This window comes from Paramisgurnus dabryanus, chromosome 9 (assembly GCF_030506205.2).
Source record: "Paramisgurnus dabryanus chromosome 9, PD_genome_1.1, whole genome shotgun sequence".
NCBI classification, from domain to species: Eukaryota; Metazoa; Chordata; class Actinopteri; order Cypriniformes; family Cobitidae; genus Paramisgurnus; species Paramisgurnus dabryanus.
In genome coordinates, this window is record NC_133345.1 from 35,493,689 (window position 1) to 35,516,747 (window position 23,059).

At 37.0% G+C, this 23,059-nt stretch overlaps 1 protein-coding gene across 4 annotated transcripts in view; it reads right to left on the reverse strand.

The window, feature by feature from the left end:
* shank3a (SH3 and multiple ankyrin repeat domains 3a) overlaps positions 1-23,059 on the reverse strand; it is a 248,689-nt gene that overhangs the window by 94,088 nt on the left and 131,542 nt on the right. For all 4 annotated transcript variants that reach the window (XR_012337351.1, XM_065283593.2, XM_065283592.2 and 1 more), the window contains exon 11: positions 13,115-13,299. Coding sequence is in view for 3 of the 4 variants with exons in the window: in XM_065283593.2 (XP_065139665.1) it covers positions 13,115-13,299 (185 nt within the window). In the remaining variant the exon portion in view is untranslated. The remainder of the gene's footprint in view (positions 1-13,114; positions 13,300-23,059) is intronic.

A 23,059-nucleotide genomic window follows, 5' to 3' on the forward strand; every position in this document is an offset into this window, starting at 1 on the left:
TATGGACATATCCCCCAAAGTTTGACATGTAGAAAAGTGTCCAAATTAAATCTCTAAATAGTGTTTAATATAATCTATTTATCCTTTCGTTTTCTCTCTCTCCTTTTTTTCATTTACGTTTTGATATCTAATGCAATATTCTTAAAAATTTTAACTTGCAGTGTAATTTAGTTTAACATGACCATTTTTCTTTGTTTAGTATACCTTAAAATATATGCACCCTAACCTGCACCAGACATATGCAAATGCTCTCTCTGATGATTGGATAACTAAATTGTTTTTGCAGCTATTTGCAATTGACCATTTTGCAAGATCTAAACAAGCACTTTATGTTGTTTTTAAGTTTTTTAGTTCACACTTATTTTACATTTTTATTCAGTTCTACATTTTCTGTTGGTTGTATTTTGTTGTAATATTAACTAATATTAATATTTTCTTCAGTGTTGAAACACAAAGTGCTTCTGTACCTGTGTTGTTTACATCTTACAAAATGGTCTATTACAGTTCATCAGATGAAAAAAATCACAAATAACAAAACTCTCTAATGAAACCAAAAACTGTGAGTGTATAGATGAGCTGAAAAAAAGGAATGAATCTCATGTACAACAAGCTGTTAGCAGAAGGTTATTTTGAGTTAGCCAAGTGTTTTTGTATGTGCCGGCAGGTGGTGTTAATAGTGGAGGGTTGAAGTTTGGGCCAAGGTAAAGGTGAGGGGAAAGGAAAGCAGGTGGTCAGAATAGACAAAAAATTTGAAATGCAACGAGTGGCGCATTAACCTTGGGATCAAAGATATCACACACACGAACAAGCACAAGCTGATTCAAGCAAAACGTTGACTCATAATTAGGCGCTACATAAGTGCAAACATTCGCACAGCTCATTTAAACTGTCTGAATGATACAAAACACATTATTTGAAATGATTTATCATGCATGTCTGGTCATGTCTGGTTAGTTATATAAACAAAGTCGGGTTCACACTGCAGGTTATTCTCACCAAGAACAAACAAATATTTCAAAAGAGAGTTTAGGTATAAAGCAGAACACATGTACTGTGATTTTTAGGATGTCGCTTTAACTTGCTCAACAGACCAATAAAACAATAAATTGTAAAAAATATGCATCTCAATAAACTTTCATTGTAGAAAAATAAAGCCAAAATATCCAAAAAACAAACAACAACAATAAAAAATGCGGCCAGAGTCAGCTCAGTAGTAGAACCCAAGGTATCAAGGTCCTGTCCATATTCCCATTTGACTCAACAAACACACATATGACTGTCACAGCCCTTTTACACTTAAACATACAGTGTGACCAGGCCCGGATTAACATAGTGTAGTGCCCCAGAATGACCACATTTGAAGTGCCCCCCCCCCAATTTTTTTTTAAATCTAGTCATTCAAGGCTCCAGAATAACTTTTTTGTTATTAGGAGCACTGTAGCCCCAGACTAAAAATGTAAGATGCGCCGGCAGAAAATTTAGTTGAAAATTACTGAAAATACTAAATTGACTTAACTCTATACAGTTGCTGTCATAATGCACAATTGATGAAACTTTACATTACGTATTTTTGTCACGGGTGCCTGCAAATGCGGGTGATTCTCACGAAATCCATGTCCAGCCTCAGAATAAAAAAAAACTTGAAGCCAATTTTTTTTTTGGCACATAACAGATTAAGGTCTGAACTTACTATAACCATTATTTTTAGAGGATTTAAAACATATTTCCTATAAAATTATTTACATTTTTTACATTATCATAAAAAAGATCATTACCGCAACAAAATATTACTTAAATATATGCATTTACAAACTCATGTTTCGGTAATGAGACTTAAAAAGTTGTCTATGTACTATGACAAACAAAATTTCAACTTTTATCTGAATAGAAAAAATAAAAACTGTTTACCTGGTAGCCATCTTGAGTGTCACAGTCAATTATGTCCCTTTTTTTTAAATGTTCCATGAGGGATTAAACAATGATTGAAAATTGTTGCGGAGGATGAGATAATTGGTCTTGGACACATTTATATTCCTTATTATTGTCTCTTCATTTACCAATGATCATCAAATACCACATGTTTCTTTACTGTAAATGTTTATAGTATAACATGCACTGAAGCTTTTTATTTTCTAGATTTTTTTCATTATAAATATTTCCATGTCAAAGAATCCAAATCCAGTCAAGGACATGTTCCGGTAATGAAAATTTTCCCCTTAAATGTGGAAAAAACAACAAAATTGGTTTGTATGATGTCATTTGTCTTATTTTGATACTCTTACTTTGCATTTACATTTTTTATCAAAATGTTTCATGCCACCACATAAGTCTAATTTCGTGAGAATCACCCATGCACGAGTACTTGTAGAAAAAAAACATTTTGGTGGCAGTCAGGAGCCCTTGGTGCCCCCCAATTGCCTGGTGCCCCAGGGCACTCCGCCCCTGAGTGTGACAGTCTGCTAACATTTTTTGTCAAGTGTAATGAACATCCTTGAATATTTCTGGCAACCAAACACATGTTGAACCAAGACAGGTAGTTTTCAGTGCTGTGAGACTGCAGGTGTTCAGACTCAGTATATATACTGTATACTGTACCATAAAGCAACATATGTTCCACTCCGTCACCCTAATAAAGTTTGTGAGTGACTCAGCACAAACGCACAGAGTTGGGTACACAGACATGAGTCAGCACACAGCGGCTGATGAGATGAGCTCTTAACATCTGCAATGTAACAATACCACCACCATTCATTACACTGACACGCACAGAGACACACTGCGCCCTATATATCAACACACACACACAACCGAGCTGAACCGACGTTCATCTCCAACAGACAAGCTCTGTATGTTTCCCTAAGCTTGCATGAATCCAGGCTATCAGATTGCATACAGATATCCTGTAAACTTTTGATCTCATTTTAACACAAGTGATGTTTGTGAAACACATTTGGCACGTTTGAAAGTGATTAAACTGTGTTAAACAACACACATTAGACATACATCGTTGTGGGTGTTTATTTAGGTCACTGTGTTTGGCAGAGTTCAACCAAACATACATTTTATCATCACAGTGAGCTTGTCACGAAAAGTAAAATGTCACATGATTTGGCATGTGCACATACCATAATAAACCACAGACACCTGTTGCTAAGAGACAGGCAGATGTGTGCACAGTTATGTAGCGTTCAGAGTATGAAAAGATCGAGAGCGTGGTCTTCATGCCACGCAAGTGGCCGCTTACAAATGAGCGCTTTAAGGACGGTGACATGGACGTCTCCAGCACTATACTAGCTAGTGGGCACTTTAAACACCAATTCCATTAAGAGTCTTTGAAAGGTAATAGGGCTCCGTCGGGGGAAACCGGCCACATGCTAATACTGCCTCAAAACGGGTGGAAAAACACAATTAAAGTTAATTGATTTCTTTAACTTCTAAAGAATTACGGTTTTACTGTCGGCCAATGGGAAATCTTTAATGGGGTGGATAAACATACAGGGAAGGTTAGCGTATCTAATCAAACACGGACATAAAAGGCGATTCTTTAATGGATCATAATATGCCTTACAGTCAACAGATTTTTGTTTAATTACTTTTCATAAAATGTTTATTTATATGCTCATACTGTGTAAAGATGATTATTGGGTCCAGAGAGGTTCATTGACTTAAAGTAGAATAAAGTACAGTACAAAAAGGAGACGAAAAATGTCACAGAAATCTGCACTTCTTTGGTGCCTTGGTCTAATCTACTTATCCGTGTATTATCCTCAATAATGCAATTATCTAATCAACCAATCACATGGCAGTTGCTTCAATGCATCTAGGGGTGTGGTCCTGGTCAAGACAATCTCCTGAACTCCAAACTGACTGTCAGAATGGGAAAGAAAGGTGATTTAAGCAATTTTGAGCATGGCATGGTTGTTGGTGCCAGACGCGCCGGTCTGAGTATTTCACAATCTGTTCAGTTACTGGGATTTTTACGCACAACCATTTCTAGGGTTTACAAAGAATGGTGTGAAAAAGGAAAAACATCCAGTATGCAGCAGTCCTGTGGGCGAAAATGCCTTGTTGATGCTAGAGGTCAGAGGAGAATGGGCCGGCTGATTCAAGATGATTGAAGAGCAACTTTGACTGAAATAACCACTCGTTACAACCAAAGTATGAAGCAAAGCATTTGTGAAGCCACAACACGCACAGCCTTGGAGGCGGATGGGCTACAATAGCAGAAGACCCCGGACCCGGGTACCAGTCATCTCCACTACAAATAGGAAAAAGAGGCTACAATTTGCATGAGCTCACCAAAATTGGACATTTGAAGACTGGAAAAATGTTGCCTGGTCTGATGAGTCTCGATTTCTGTTGAGACATTCACATGGTAGAATCAGAATTTGGCGTAACGGGATGAGAACATGGATCCATCATGCCTTGTTACCACTGTGCAGGCTTGTAGGTGGAATGGTGTGGGGGATGTTTTCTTGGCACACTTTAGGCCCCTTAGTGCCAATTGGGCATCGTTTAAATGCCACGGCCTACCTGAGCATTGTTTCTGACCATGTCCATCCATTTATGACCACCATGTACCCATCCTATGATGGCTACTTTCAGCAGGATAATGCACCATGTCACAAAGCCCAATCATTTCAAATTGGTTTCTTGAACATGACAATGAGTTCACTGTACTAAAATGGCCCCCACAGTCACCAGATCTCAACTCAATAGAGCATCTTTGAGATGTGGTGGAACGGGAGCTTCGTGCCCTGGATGTGCATCACACAAATCTCTATCAACTGCAAGATGCTATCCTATCAATATAGGCCAACATTTTTAAAGAATGCTTTCAGCACCTTGTTGAATCAATGCTACGTAGAATTAAGGCAGTTCTGAAGGCGAAAGGGGGTCCAACACAGTATTAGTATGGTGTTCTAATAATCCTTTAGGTGAGTGTATATCTGTACCTTAATGGTATGTACTAGGACATTTTTGAAGGTACTGACCCAGTGACAGCTTGGGAAACATTTTTGAACATTTTATCAGACAGTGTGGGACTACGGTACTGGGATGTGGTCTTATACCAGTTCCTTTAATAGACACCTCCATACCAAAATGCTGCTTAGACAGACTGACTGTAGACTAGTTGCCTTGCTACAGACACAGCTAATGTGCCAAGACCCAATGTCAACAAAGCTATTCCTCCATAAAGGCGATTCTGAAGACAAACCAGAGTGAGTTTTCCATCTCTTGAAATGTTGGTGAAGGCTGGTGACTACAGCCTGTTCGAACAGGATCCAGAAAGGATACGCTCACGTTATTTGTCTTTGATCGGCCCACCAATGACTTGTGACAGAGCTGACTATTTCAGCATGTCCAATGTTTCCCAGCATGCTCTAGTCTCGTACACTTCTACTTATAAATCTTTTAGACAGGCATGATAATGAAAATTCTGAAAATAACAGCCAGATTAGACATTCACAAACATGATTAATAGCTGTGGGACACTCCCCCAATGCTCGTGGAATATTAAGCACATTGTAGGAGCGACAAGCACATCTCCGAAATGCTGTAAGGAGACGGCACGCATCAATAGCTCCTAATGTTAAACAACAATATCCATAAGACCGGCAACCGTGTTTGAATGCTTGATCCCTTGAGTGCTGACAAATTGATTCCATCAGTTATGATGTTTTGATTAAGGGCTAAACTAATATACAACTTTTAAAATTACTGATGATATTATCATTATCAACTGGATAAACAAAACCACTACAGCTGGAAATCGCATATTACACTTAAGAAAAGGGTCGAAGAGGGTCAAACTGGGTTAATTGTTTATTTTTGACCCAACAATGGGTTAAAACAATCCAGCATTTTCCATTGAAAGAATTTGCATGTTAAATTATTAACCAATGGGTTGGGTTCGTCCCTTTTTGACCCAGTGCTGGGTTAAAAACAATCCAACATTAAGCTACAAAGTGTAGGTTCAACGAAAGAAGCAGAGAAAGCTTTCGTATATACAAGATCAAGCCGGAAACATTAAAACTCATTATTGATGTCTAAAAGCTACCCCACAACTACAGTACAGTTAAGCTACTTGGGCTACTGAGTGAGATCATCATTACCTGTATTATTGATAAACCTGTGATCACTCTTCTCAATTTCACTTTCTACAACATCATCTAAGGAGAAAGAACATTTTTAATAAAAAAAACTAGTGGCAGTGTTTATTTATAATCACACATTTGGCAAGTTTGAGAGCTTATGTATATAATCAATTGAAATGTAAAGGTACTTTATCCTTTATTTATTTTTTTGGTATTGTATCAGTAATGCTGGATTCACACCAAATGCGGTAGAGTCGGCAAAAATGCACTATTCGCACGTAGTTGGAACACTTTGAGTTTACTCGCATCATTCGCATGTGAAAGCCGCGCGTGAAATTCTAGTCATTCGAGATAGTAATGCGGATATTCGCATCATAGGAGGGACTCCGCTCACTTCCTGTAATCACGTTAGTACTAGAGCAAGCTCCTGATTGGGTAACGAGGCGCGATTTTCCACCAAAGTTAAAAAAAATTCGATTTGCGCATTTCCCGCGGCAACTCTCAATTCACGGCGGATTCGCATCCACTGTGCCTCGCTAAATGCCTCATTCGCGCCGCAAGACCTTCAGACGTGCATAAACGCTTATTCACATTGACAATGAAATCATTCGAGCTTGACGCCTCTACCGCGGCTGGTGTAAACGCAGCATAACACTTTACAACAAGATCGTATTTGTTAATATTAGTTAATGCATGAAAGGATTACACCGATAATTTACTCACCCCCATGTCATCCAAGATACCAACCGAGGCATAACGGTCTTATTATCTAGTGAAACGATGGCCAAAAAAGTACTTTAACACAAATTCTCATCTTGCATTAGCTGTGTAATGTGCTAGCGTGAAGTTACGTATTACGTAATCACGTCGAAAGGTCAGGTGTTGCATATGTGAAACGCACACTCACACAAAGACATCAATTAGTATAATTTCACATACAACAACGTTGTAACGCTTCTTTTTCTCCACACTTCAAATCAAATTTTATTTATAGAGCACCTAAAAAAAAGTGCTGTACATACAAAACAAACATCAAAACCATACAACACTAGGGCTGTAGTTTGTCATGCGTGACCTTTCGACGCAATAACGTAATATGTAAGGTCATGCTGGCACATCACACGGCTAATGCAATTCATTCGATTTTTTGCCAAAATGATGATTGTTTCACTAAATAAGACCCTTATGCCTCGGTTGGGATGGTTTAGAGCTCTTTGAAGCTGCATTGAAACCTGTTGAGGTCCAGTAAAGTCCACTATCCTGAAATGTTTTCCTCAAAAAAAAAAAACGTAATTCTTCATGAAGAAAGACAAACATCTTGGATGACATTGGGCTCAGTAAATTATCTGATTTTTTTACGAAAGTGGAGTAATCCTTTAATGAATTACTTTAACAAAGAACAATATTTCTATCTTCATCTTAGTTCATGTTAATTTTAATATCTACTTAACTATTAATTACATCCAGGATTAATTGCATCCACTCACAAAAATAAAGTTTAAATATATATTTACAGTAAACAAATTGACAAAATATCTTTATGAAACATAATCTTTACATAATATCACAAAATACATTTTAACCCATACAATGTATTTTTGGCAGATGCTACAAATACACCAATAGGATTTGTTTTGTGGTCCAGTGGTTTTAAGAGTAAAAGCTACTGAACTTGATCTACAGGGAATCTTATCTTCTTTACTGTCTACAACAGCACAGTCCAGTACAACCAAATACATTAAAAGAGCCGTAAACTAATCAATTTACCTTCCTCCTCACTCTCGTTGATAGACTCTGGCCAAGAGAAACAACAAACACATCAGAAAAGCTTTAGAGGAACACATCACATGTAAAATACGCAGTACATATGTTTTCCCTGTTGAAAAGACAAGCATGGTAAAGATGATGCCAGTCTTTTTAACTAGCTTGACCAATGAGTTTTAAAACCATGTCGATCTAAGATGATCTTTACAGCTGGATTACCAGTGTATTTTGCTCTGTGCACAAGAAACTATCACTGTCAATGTCATCAGCTATATAGAGGAATTGACGCATTAACAACACATGTAGAGATGATTTTGGACTTTACCAAGCTTGATTTCTTCGTAAACATTCTCCTCTCAGAATGAGAGACAGAGAACATCAAATCAAGTAAAAAACACTCCAACCTTTTGTCATTTACAGATCATGCATGGTATTGAAAAAATATATGTGACATGATAATGTTTGAAAAGAACTGAAAATTATATAATCAACATGAAGCTTTTTGAAGTATCTGGGTCAATGACGTGACGTTAATTATTTTGTGTCCGTTTGGTTCAATTAAATGTAAAAGGGTTAAAATTTCAAAATAAATTTGCAGATTTCTTGCATACAGTCTCTTTTTTGAGGACGAAGTCTAAAATTTCTGGTTTTATTTCATTTTGACAGAATATTTGGGGAATAATTGCAAAAATGTCAATGTGGTGTAACCGGTCTGTATCAATTGGTGTAATTGTATTTTTTTATTTAAATATAAATATATTCATAAAAATATTAAATAAATATAATTATCTAGATTAGTGTAATATTATTTTTTAACATACATTTTTACATAATTTGTCAAAGATTATTTAGAAAACAGAGTATTTTCAGGACAAATATTACAAATTTACATTTAAAAATAACTAATAAAATGATATTTTAAAATGATATTTTTTATGATCATGCTTACATGCCATCAAGGTGAATAAAATATTAAATATTTCTCATTCTTTGATGCAATTGGCGGTTACACATATTTCAGTCTTAACTCTTTCGCCGCCATTGACGAGATATCTCGTCAATCAAGAGAAAACGCTTCTCCGCCAATGACGAGATTTTACGTCTTTCCGCAATACCGCTATTATATTTTTAAACCCGGAAGTATTGCCGTTTGGCAAGCGGCTGCATGTCCGTGTCTGTTTTAAAGATCGCTCTGAATGGGATCTCTATGAAAAGTCCGTCACAAAAATTGAATTATCTCTGCTTTTTTCTCAAAATGTGGTGTTTTTGCAGATACCTACCCATATTCAAAAGCTGATTACAAAACTGAAGGTAGGATGAAACGTTTTTTTGTTTGTTTGTTTGAAAGCAAAGGGTCTGTTCTTTCATTTGGTATATTGTATGTTTATATTTTTAAAGAAGAACATTTTCTGGAAGGCATTAAACTTTGGTGAAAATCATGAAAAACGCTGGCGCTGGCTGGCAACTTTAAAAAAAAACGCTGGCGGTAAAAGAGTTAACTTTCATAAAAATGGTGCAAATGTAATTTTTCATTGCATACAATTAACATAAATACATTGTGCATTAAAGTAAACCTGATGCATGAATTTCTCATCTTGCCAAACCGTTTTTGTCACTGACCCATCTCAATGATCCAGTTATTGCAATATGCATATTTGTGAAATATCTTGCAGCCCTACTGAGATTTGAGTTATCCCTGGTCCTGTGTCTTACCAATAAATGCTATTCTACAAAAATAACATGTTTAGTAGCGTATCTCAACCCTGGGAATGGGATTGAATTCACCTCTCATTCATTCATCATCTATGACCTCAAAGCAAGGCTGATATAAGACTCAAGATGCATTTTATGTCTGCGTGAAGTCCTCAAGGTCTTGTTTTATTTGTGCCACCAAGCATGATTTTGTTGTGGAGTGTAAGTCTCCCGAGGTAAACTAATGTCAAAAAGCAATTGGGAAAAAGTCCCACGGCTCCAGTCGAACCTTTACTGTCTCAGTGTGCAAATAGCATTCTGAGCTGAATCGCGTCCTAGCGTCTCCTATATTAATGAATGTCGACGGGTTGGACTTTATGAATATATATTAGTGGAGAGCTAAACTCAGACTGTTGGATGTTATTGAGACTAGAAAGCGCACACATTTTTTTTGACATATGGTGGCATTACGTCAGAGGTACTGTCCAGCATATGGTTTGTCCTGGCACTTTTTAAGATGGCAGAAGTACCATCATGGTGCCGCAAGCTTATAATGAAACTTCTACCAGCACGGGCACCCTGGAACATCTCAGGCAATAATGCACCTGCTGCCCGACACAGGATTGTGACTTATCGAAAGGAAAGTTTTGGATTAAAACTATACAACAATAATTTACAAATCCATTTAGCCAATGAAAAAAAGAAACACAAATGAGACTTTTTTGACTCGGTATGAGTTTAAATGGAGAATGAAGATGTATGATTTTGTTTGCCTGATAAAACATCTGCAGAAGGATCTTTATGTCATAACCTGTCAGACGCATCATATTCCATCATATACCAAAGTTTGCAATTAAAATTCCTTGATTTAAATATAAAACAATTTTCATAAAATGATGTGGCTTATGCTACCAATGTTCATTTGTGCATAGTGCACTTTATGTAGTTATAGTAATAGTTTACAGATACATGTAATGGGGGGGATTACACAAACATTGCAATGTGTGCGTGTGTGTGTGTGTGTGTGTGTGTGTGTGTGCGTGTGTGTGTAGTATTGGGGTACAGTATGTGAGGAGGGGTTGGCATGCAGGTTGGGAAAAGTGGAAATAGTTAAATAGGGCTGTGCATGGTACACTCTCTCTCTCTCTCTCTCTCTCTCTCACGCGCACGCACACGCACGCACGCACGCACGCACGCACACACACACACACACTAGAGGGATGCACACACTGCCCGAATGGATGCACAGTTGTTTACCTTCCACTGCGTTTGAGTGGTGGTCTGAAGCATGAATGGAGACAAGAACAGAAAAACACATGAAGCATGAACCTAAGCCATAACCACGCTTACACAAACAAAACAAATACAGACACACGCAAACTCAAGTACATCATTCTGTTTCATTTATAAGCTTGTTTACACATTAAAATGTCCCCACATGGTCAAAAGTTTACTGCTATTTTTATTTTTGTGTGGACATATGGTCCCCACAACATAATAATTACCAGGTACACACAACCAATCATTTTTTAAGTTTAAATGCAACTTCCAGATAACCCTTCTATCTTTAACCCTTTCATCACAAGGAGTGAAACAATGTGTCCAAAATCCAGCATTCTCTGTGCATGTGCCTCTCAACTACCCATGAGATCAACTATCCACCTTCATTGTCACTTTCAGCTCAAACATAAAATCACAAAGAAGCCGATCACTGGCTGTAAGGTTTAGTTGCAATTTTACATTTCAGATCTATCTGAACCCAGATCCCCTTGCATGATAAACATAGTACTAATACTTATAGGTATGCAGTAACACGGACGTGCGGATACAGCAAAATGGGGAAGGTGAAGCGGAGTCGAACGCCTTGATCATGCATCCAAAATCCTTCCCCTTCCCGGACACGGCTCTTCACGGCAGGCGCCGTTGAAGACAAACATATTCGCAAAAAATGCTGCCCAAAACGCTTTCACTACATGAGAAAATCTATAGCCACGCTGTGATTTATCGCCCATCAAACTTTTAAGTAGGGCTGTCAAAAAGGCCATACAAAGTAAAAGTTTGTTTTGAATAATATATGTGTGTGCACTGTGTGTAATTATTTAGTATATATAAATACACACACATGCATGTATTTAAGAAACTTTTACATAGCCTATATATGCATATATTTATTGAGATATTTACATATTTTATATTATACATAGATAAACAAATATATACATACATAACATTTTTCTTAAATTTATACATGTATGTGCGTATTTATATATACAAAATAAATACACACAATAAACACACAAATATATTATGCAAATCCAATCTTTTATTTTGTATGCGATTAATCGTGATTAATCTTTTGACAAGCTTTACTTTTAAGTCTACTTAGTGCTTATACTTTCAAGGATACTACTACTGTAAGTTGTAAAAAAGTAAATTATGTTTAGTTTTTTTTTTGGCTGCTGCCTCTTCCAAAAATCGTCGTCCATGCACACAAATACACACACGTCCCGGGACATATGCAGATGTTATAGTACGAAACCTTTGATCGTGCAAACACAGACTGAGTCGCGCTACATCCAACAAAACAAAAGTTTTTCATGCCATCCCTTTTTGTCTACTGTAATAACATTTACATTTTTTCTGTACAATATACAAACATTGTGCTGCTCATCTTTTATACAGCATATTATGTATACAGTATTGTGTTTTCCAAACTGGTATCACACTTGGTAAAGAACTTTGTGCACAACTTTGTAGACATTGTTTTTGTGTACAGATTGTGTTAGGTGTGTGATTTATATATAAAGAGCTCAGATGCAAAACCCTTTAAGTGCGCCTGACATGTTTTCTTGTAAATGGGCATTTTTATCAGACTCATCAACCAGTGATTAAGCTGATTTAAAGTGAAAGTATTTAAAAAACGTACTGTATAATACAATGCTAAGAGCATTCGGTTAATATCATCATCTCATTTTTGATAGAAGTGGCGTTAAGCGGCTTTTGCATCTGAGCTCTTCATATGATTCATACTAGACAGCCTGATCTATCTATTCACATAACATTACTGCACACACCCTAACTAATAAAGATCGGATAAATCTACCAAGCTAATGAATTGATATTTGGCCATTTCGAGATTAGGATCAGGATAAGCAGATAATCCAGCCTGATTGGCTGATCAACAGAATTGCTTGCTTTCCTTTGAGTCAGATGCTAAATGAACTAAACTGAAGTAAAATAATGCAGCCTTGTCAATGGATAATAAATCTTCTTCATCTACTCCAAGACAGGTATATGATGTAATGTGACAATAAAATGATGCTTTATAAAGTATAGATCCAACAAACATCACAGGAGAGAGACATTGCTTGGCACAAACCATAAGGCTCAGATTGACCGTGCTACTTTGGATCAACCCCTAAGTGATGAAAGCATCGCGACTGTATAATGGAGCAAAGTTAAACAAACTCCACCCCTTCTCCAATAACCTGAGTGATAGCAGATGATTGACAGCTGTCAAACCCAATGTGAATGGTGCTGAAAAGAGGTAGGGTACTCACCTTTGACCCTCTCTCCACGGTTCAACTGTATCTCTCCCTCCCCTTGCGGCGTGTACGGTTTGACCACGATGAAGGTGCGCCCCGGCACGGCGCTGTAGAGTTTCCGTTTAGGGCCCCGGGCTCCTGAGAGTGTGCGCGAGGGCCCCGTGAGAGGAGGGCTGGGGTCTCGCTGGACCGTCCCCGGGCTGTAAACAAAAACATAGGTTACCGTGGTGATGCCCGGCAGCTGGTAGCCAAATCCGGTGGTCACCGACATGGTCCCGTGAGAAGGCTGCGTGCGCGTGCGGCTCTCCTTCTCGATATTCCCGAACCGGCCAGGGCCGTCAGGTGCGAGCGGCTCACTCCTCTCTTCCTACACCTCTCTCCTCTGCTCCTCTCTCCACCTCTCCTCGCCTCTCGTCCCTCTGAGCGCTCCCCACCCTCCCCCTGTCTCCCGTTAACGGCTGCCTGTCGCGGACGGCGCCGAGCGCTCGGGCTGCACTCGCCGCGAGTGGGGCATGATCGCTGCCCGTGGCTCTCACGCACACACTCGCACACACACGGACGCTGTGACGCGGCTGCGCTCTTTCCCCGTCGCTGGGCTCGCGCACTCCCTCTCTCTCTCTGAACATTCTATCCGGACGCGGACAGTCGCCGACGACGGGCGCCAGGGGTCTGGATTGATTAGTATGTGGGGGGGGTGGAGCACGACTCACCTCGCCCCCCTTAAACAGACCCACGCCCATTGACACACACACACGCACACACATTCTCCCGGTGCCGTAATCAACAGCCCCTCCCACTCAGTCTCGCTCCCTGCCCTCCGAATCCCCCTCCCTTTCCAGTGTCTCTCGTCCCCTTCTCTCTCTCTCCTTGTAAGACTGCTTCTGAATGTTAATGCAGCTGCAGGCAGAGTGGCTGTCTCATTCATCTCAAGCTTTTCCATTCACACTCTTCATGCACAAGTCCTTCAAAACGGTAATATCCCACAGAGCTCGCACTTACGTTTGCTGTTTTCTGTCTAGTAGGGAACAAAATGAAAATGCATGCACACGAGAGCAGAGCATAGGCACAGATATTTAATAACAGTTTTGTGTTTTTGCTACTAACTTACTTACAAACAAACAGATAAGCAAAAAAGGTTTTTGTTTGTTGTAATTACTATTTTTTTTACAGTAAAAGGCATAAAATGAAATCCATAAAAATGGAAAAATCTTTCAAATAACACATCATCAGTGAGCACAATTCATTCATACAGAAGCCTTTTTTTTAATAGTTTTACAGTCCAATGAAAGAAAATGAGCTAGGGAATTCTTTAACTACCGCTGTCTAAGTCCAAACACACATGCATATCCCTCCACCATCTCCATCTCTCTCTCTCTCTTCATCTATCCCTCGCTCTAAACATGGAGCTCAGTGATGGCTTTCCAATTATTGCAGCGGTAAAGAGCTGGACTGACTGCAGAATGTAAATGCGGAGTAATGAGAAAGAGAGACAGCTTTTAGGAAGGAGAGACTGCGAAAAGATCGTAAAGAAAAGAAAGATGGAAAACTGCTGAACGGAAAGATGCCAAAAGAAAGAAAGCACTAGATCAAAAAAAAATAAATGATGGACAGAGGTCGTGTGGAGAGAGACAAACCTGTTGTCACGGTTTCCACCGACTCAGTATTGATCATTTAAAGCCATCACAAGCTCCTAATAAACGGCACAGAAAATCATGACCCGGCTCTGCAGTAATACCATATTTCACAAACACATTAGTCATCATAAAACAGACATACATGGCTTCTGACAAGTGTTCATTTTATTTAGCACATTTTATAAGACGATAGATTTGAAGCGTTGCGGCGTGCCCGAGAAACGACACTTTAGCGTGTACGTCTGACATTAACGCCACGCTCCGCTCTTGTGTGTAGGCATGAGCAACTTCCAGATGCTTTGTGATGTCACAGATTCAAACAGTAGTAGGCACATATATTTTAGTACATCTTCTAAAGGGACAATACTATAGAAGTGACATTTGGATATATTTTAGAGTAGTCAATGTGTTGCTTGTATAGCAGTATACGTTTGCTATCCTCTGAAAACAACTTAACATACAGCTATTACTGTCAAAATAGTAGGCAACAAAATAGTTTCCCAAGACTACATTTCTGCATAACCTGAAATACGTTGCTCCTGGTAAATATTGCTGGATTTTTCGATTGGATCTCTACTAGTGGCACTGTTTTTCTTTGTTTTCTTTTAATGTTACAAAGCAGACAATATTGAACATTTTTGGAGTATATTTTTTAGTTCATGCATGTGTGACTGTGGCAGACAAACGTTTGATGTTGATCGTCTTCGGCTGACGTATGTAAAGAACTTCTTGTTTACAGATAGCATAGTTGCGATTAATTGCTATTGATTTTCAATTTAAACTTTTGATTCAAACAATTACAAAAACAAGATAATCGAGGTTAAACAATTATTGTGTAATTAAAATTGCGTGCTGCTGGACCGAGGTGTTTGTTAGACACTTTAAAGGCACCACACACTTTGAAACGTGTAGCCTATGGCAAAACGCACTTAATAAAAATGGTTAAATAAATGCATGTTTTTAAAGTCACTGAGTAATTATGTTAAATAATCGTTATTATGATTTTTACCAAAATAATCACGATTTTCCCCATAATTGAGAAGCCCCGGTGGCGACTTACAAAAGAGACAATAATGAATTATCGAAATACATCTGTATGATTTAGTCGGCTGTGTTTTATTGAAATATAACTGCAGTGTAAGTCGCTTAGGTGTGCCGCACCTTAGCACGCATATGACCATAAAAAAAGAACTTAATGGCACAAATCTACTTAACAAAGACAAGCAGGTTTTAATTTGTATATGTGTCTGCTTCATAACTTTTAGAATTCTTGTGCCAAACGAAAAAAAAAACATACAAAACAAAAACCATTACATCAAAAGATACAGCGATATCTACCTGGAGTGACACATGTTAGGTTATGCAGAAAGGTATGCAGAGGTAATAACATGGACAATAAAGTAAAAAATAATAACACAATGTTATTTACTAATCTATGATGCAAAAAAAGTATTTAAATTAGAGATGCACCGATATAAATTATTTCCACCGATATCGATAGCCAATTATTCAGACTGATATCTGCAGATACCGATTGTTTGATGGTTAATTTAACTTTTTAGTTAATTTGCATTAACTAAATGCTGAACATTAAATTATCTGAAGGTTATTCATTCTTACACAGTCTCATGGAGGTTCTTGATATAACCCAGTCTCACCCCATTTCGTCAATATTTGACGACACTTGACCATTCGTCATATGTTGACGTGAAGGGTATACCTTTCGCGTCATTTTTTGACGAACTGGGGACTTCAATACTATTACGTCCGTTGCATTCTCTTTCCTATTTTATTACAATTTGCGCGTCGGTTTAGGGTTAGATTTACATAATGACATCCCTACCCAAACCTAACTCTAACCCCAACGCCAGGTGACAACTGTTTCTAACCCCAACGCCAGGTGACAACTGTTTAATTTCGCGTACACGGTTTAATTTCGCGTACACTGTTTAATTTTGCGTAATCTAACCCTAAACCGACGCGCAAATGGTAATAAAATAGGAAAGAGAATGCAACGGACGTAATAGCATTGAAGTCCCCAGTTCGTCAAAAAATGACGCGAAAGGTATACCCTTCACGTCAACATATGACGAATGGTCAAGTGTCGTCAAATATTGACGAAATGGGGTGAGACTGTGTTACTTGATACAGTCACATAAATTTTTGATTCTTTTTTCGTGATATTATTACGAATTTCCGTAATTTTTTTGTGATTGTATAACAAATTTCTGTTTTTGTGTGATTATCAGGTATTGGTTACCCGACTGCTTTTTTTCTATTTTCAAACCATTATCGCTACGGTTTAGTGTTAGATCACATGTGTCACATTGTGTATTGGTTTATGCTATTTTTTCTGATTTTTTTATATGTCGCCTGGCGTTATGGGTTAGAGGTGGGTTTGGGTAAGGATATCATTTTATGTAAATCTAACCCTAAACTGAAGCGACAATGGTAAGAAAATAGGACAAAACAGTTGAGTTACCAATACGTGATAATCACACGAAACAGAAATTCGTTATACAATCACAAAAAATTGGGAAATTCATGATAATATCACAAAAAAAGAATCAAAAATTGACGTGACTATATAATGACCATTAACATTGAACATTAAACTAGTGATGTTTCTTTACATTTTTTATACACAAAGTTCAAATTTATGTTATTTTCAGACATACTGGCCATGACTATCAGCCAATAGTGTGAAAAAATGCATTTATCGACCAATACCGATTATTGCATCTCTAAATCCCTACGACACAAAAACGTTCAATCGAAAGTGATTTGAACATGATATACTGATGCAAACAAGTGTATGAATGTGAGATTAGTGCAGAGCCAGGCAATGACTCTTTGTTGTTTATCTTGGGCTTGTTGTGGCTTTGACAGATCAATACAGAGTCAGAGGAAATAGCAAAAATGTGAACATTTAAACACACACATGACGTCTGAAGATTTTGTAATAAATTAGTTTAGCTATAGATTGTGCCTGAATTACAAAATTACACCGGTGAATTCAAATCATACCAAACAAATATAATTATTATCTTTCACATTGTAACTATACAGTTTTTCACCAAACTCAGAGATGTAATCCCATCCGAATGAGAATGTCTCGGTTTGCCAGCAATAGGGATGGGCATGATTAATCGACGATCGATAATTGATCGTTAAGAATTTAGTCGATGACGTTAATTTGTTATTGATTAATCGAATACTTTTTTTAATCTAATGCAGGTTGCGTTGCCTAGCGTAGCGTGGGTCTTGAAGCAATTAAATGAATTTCACTGTGTGGCAGCAATTCAACATTTTACCACCAGGGTGCAATATTTGACACCATACTTTGTTATCTCTGACCTTCCGTTTTGATTTCAAAAAAATAATCATGAAGAGGTCATGATTTTTTGCAACAAATTAAGTCTCTGTTTAAGAATGCGGCTAGCAGCTGCAGGTTCCGCTGCTTTAGAGCACCGCATATTCAAGCGCATATATTTTCCGTTTGTCTAACTAAATGTAGTTTAACTGTTTGCCACAAGTTGATCTTGTAATAAAGGTCTCATGGAGGAAAACGCGCTGTATTTTTGTATTCAACATTTTTTAATTATAAAAGTTAAATAATTATTTTTTATGATAAAAATATTAATGATTAATCGATAGTCGATCGACTAAAAAAATTTAATCGAATGCCCATCCCTAGCCAGCAATATCTTTTGAAAACAGGGTTCTTTTTGTGTTTTTTCTAACTTTATCTGCCCTAAGGTCTCACTAACGTACCTGTATTGTACTTTCTGTATCCCATTCATTCAGACATGGAAGTTTTTTCAATCGGCAGAATAAAAGAATTAAATGAAGATGAGCTAAATCAGATAAGAAACTCAACCTTTTATCTCCACTCGAAATTGTAATGTTAATTAATGCTAAAAAAAAGATAATAAATTGTTATTAATCATGATTTCTTCATTTCTATTGGTTTATTATAAGCAGCCATTTAAATAAAACACATAGGCTACTTTAATAGGATTTGTATAAGTTATTTTGATTAGTTAAAATTAAATGAATAAATTACATGTAATCTTTTTAAATTTAAAGCAAAATCACAAACACACGTATCCAGAGCATGCAAACTTCTGGGATGCACAAAACAGACACTCCCACCTCTCGAATAGCCTGTGAATTTAAGTCCCGTCCAAATTGGTACATAAAATCACGTCATGGGGGACACGTTGAAACTCAAACATCGTTTGGAAAATGAATCTCATCCAAATAGTGCTTAAGTCTATACTCAGAACTCAAAGATCTTTTGTCAAGAGCGTAAAGAAAACCATCCAACACATACACACACAGTTGACATACATGACCAGGCTAAATCTCACATCCACCATCACAATCACCGATCGACAAGACTAAACTCCCTATGGCATACAGTGTCTTGTTGAAGGATGTAACAAAGTGATATATTGGCTTTGTTGCTTCTCACAGGAGGATCCTCTGGGTTTCCTCCCTGGACACCAACTATACTTCGGTAACCCTAGCAACTGCCATCATGAAGAGATAAATTGAAAGGAACTGTCTTGATTCATCAGGTGCCAATGTCAACAATGAATCAGAGGGTTCCTTTCCTCTCTCACTCTTTCTCTAGATAATAGCAGCGAGAGAGAAATGACTGATGGCTTGATCCTAAGTCCCTGTGACGCCATGGGAAGACATGTTTGAAAAAAGTCAAACTAGTTCACAAGCATGCATTTATTCTGTACATGTGATACATGTGAGGTGTAGCACCACAGACTCAACTAAAATAAAATCTCAACCTTATAATCAGCAGTTAAATGCATACTACTACTGGCTCTCTTTTTAAATTTTTTTTGCATTTATAGGTCAATTTTTGACAAACCACAGAAATGAACTGAGAAAATTTGATGGCCATATATGGGCAATAAACTGTGTTAAAAAAAAGTCAATATTGAATTATATAGCTATTATGCCACTTTGTGTATGTTAATCACAGCATTATACTGGTTAACAATGAGGTTGCATTATTATTATTTAATTAGTTACGTAAGGAATAATTGATGACGGGCCATTGAATTATAAGAAAATAATGCACACCCAAGGTGCAATGCGGCTCACCGCGGGTGTGCGTTAATTTCTTATAATTCAAAGGACCGGAGTCAATTATTCCTCTTATACCACGGTTACTACAAACATTGCTCTGGTGCCTATTTTTAAGGCACTTTACAAGTTAGGTGTGCGGTTATCAGAAATTAATGCATAATTGCATACAAAATAAAAGTGTTTGCAAAATATGTGTGTGTGTGTGTGTCTGTACTGTGTGTAATTATTATGTATATATAAATACACACACATTCAAGTATGTATTTACATTTTTATAAATATATATATATATATAAAACTTAATATATATATAAATTAATATATATATATATATATATATATATATATATATATATATATATATATATATATAAGATTATATATAAATAAAAAAGATATATAAACAACATTTTTCTTGAATGTATACACTATCAACATACACACATATATAATGCAAACACAAACTTTTTTTAATCACGATGAATTATTTGCCCACCACTAATCAAAAGTTGCATCTATAGTGCAATTCTGTGGAGATAATATAAAGGCACTACAGTATAAGCTGCCATATTTAAAACAACTTAAATGTAAAGTAAATGTATACTTGGATAAACCAAAATAACATCATAACATACGGGTCTAGACACAAGCAAATTTACCAGCCAACACACCGTGTTTGCTCAGTTTTATTTAAATGCCAAAACCCATCTTAACTCATTTGGTGACTGTCGAGTCAACCCGTCTTTATGAAGTTCATATAACTGTGATGTTTAAAGAGTAACTAAACCCTAAACCAACTTTTTTTAGTTAATGATCTGTAAGAATGTGCTGTTCATTGATTTTAGTAAGTTTTTTGACATTTGGGTATAAAGTGTTTCAATACTACAATATATGGTGTAAAAACGTCTGGGTGCTGCCCTCTTCAGGTTGAACGGTGGCTACTGTAGTTGAATTTTCCTATTGGATGTTGGGTCCAAAAAATTACTCGTGACGTAAGCAGATTCAAGCTCACCACGCCCTTGTTACGATCTCACCACACACTTGGTACGAGCTTTAGTTCGTCCCCTCTATCTCCGTTGGGATCTGCCCACTTTTCTTGCATTTTTCAAATATTGCCAGTGGGTGGAGTCACGCTCTGACCAGGGGTTTAGTTACCCTTTAATAACATAAATAGTACAATTTTAGGTCTATTTAGCTAACAGAGTTTTAAAGGGGCCATGTCATAAGACTTTTTTAAGATGTAAAATAAATCTTTGGTGTCCCCAGAGTACACATCTGAAGTTTTAGCTCGAAATACAATATAGACAATTAATTATAGCGTGTTAAAATTGCCACTTTGTTGGTGTGAGCAAAAATGTGGCGTTTTTGGCGTGTCCTTTAAAATGCAAATGAGCTGATGAAATTCAAACACTGATCACAATGATGGTGGTTTGTTGCAATTGAAACTCAATTGTGCTGTGAATTATTTTATCTTTCAACTTCTCTCTACACTAAATGGCTGTGCCGTGGTTGGATAGTGCAGATTAAGGGGTGGTATTATTATAATAAGATCTCCTTATGACATCATAAAGAGAGGCAAATTTTAATAACCTATTTTTTTCACATGCTTGCAGAAAATGGTTTATAAAAACAAAGTTACTGTGTTGATCTTTTTCACATTTTCTAGGTTGATAGAAGCACTGGGAACCCAATTATAGCACTTAAACATGGAAAAAGTCAAATTTTCATGCCATGGCCCCTTTAAAGTAAAACTCAGATCCATAAGCATCAGAGATTGCAGACCGGAGTCATTCAGGTGAAATGTTTTGCATTGCTGAAGGGTAATATATTTTCGTATTTGTTTGACAGCTTATTTACCGTAGCATACAGCACTACTAAGGTCACAATAAAGAAACGATGATGTCACTGTCTCTGCAACACCACAAAGACATCTCCAATGTGACTTTTTTCCTTTTTTAGCTCAGCTGTGACATTAGAAGTACGGTGGCTGCATCAGACAGACATTTATGAAGTGTCATCCTAAGAAAGCTTCTGTCTTCACTTTGACGGCAGCAATGACACTGATAAAGTTTATTTGGAGACAAAATACCATTGGAAATCCCACAGTATGTGTTATCTTTGAGAGCATGACCACGAGGGAAGGCTTCTTTTGCTCTGTAATAACAGAATAAGGCACTGGAATCAGCTATTATCATCCAAACGGATATTTGCATAAGTGCACCATGGTAAAATGGTCTCTGTGGACAGACTAAGATGAAAGAAAGAAATTATATCTCTCTTATCATCACTTTCTCTCTCTCTCTTTCTATCTCACCTTTAAGGGGTTAATTGAGTGTAATAGAGTTTGTGTGGCACTTCTACACTAACCGAGCAAATACGTGTGTGTGTGTTTTACTAGGTTATTCTGTCCTCCCAGCAATTTTGAAGACACTGCAATCAACAGAAAATGACTTCTTTCTCTCTGTCTTTCTATTGCATTTTATTTTTTCCTTTTCATTTCTTTAAGAATTTTTGCAATAAGAAAGTCAATTTGTCGCTATTGTGCTGTCAGAAGAGAAGACTGAATCTCATGAAACCGGTCAAGAACATGTGCAGATCATATTGCAAAAACAAAAGAGAGAATTCTGTTAATCTATATAGAAAATGTAGATTTAAAAAAAAAAAACAGGTATACGGAGGAGTGCATTTTTTAAACTCATTCCCCGCCAGCCATTTTTTACAAAGTTGCTTGCCAGCTTTTTTTGTGATTTTCACAAACGTTAAACAAAATGCATACCAGAAAAATGTTCTTTAAAAAATATATATATACATACAAATATATAAAATTAAAGAACAGACCCTCTGCTTTCAAACAAACAATAAACAAAAACAAAACAGGAAAAAGTTTCATTCTATCTATATTTTTTTCTTTGTTTATAAACTCTTAAATATGAGTATATTATTCTTAAAAGTTTTTTTTTAGCAAAAAGCTGAAATAATTGCATTTTTGTGAAGGAATATTTTAAGAGATCAGATTCAGATTGATTATCAAAACATACACAGAGTTTAAAATTAGTAAATAATTTTTTGCTTCAGTTTTTTTTATAAATTGGGTAAGTCAATAATCGTGGTATCACAGATTAACAATAAAAACTCATCAGGAACACATATTTTTTATGCAAATGTTTTTTCTTAACTGACGAGATAACTTGTCAATGGCGGGGAAAGAGTTAAA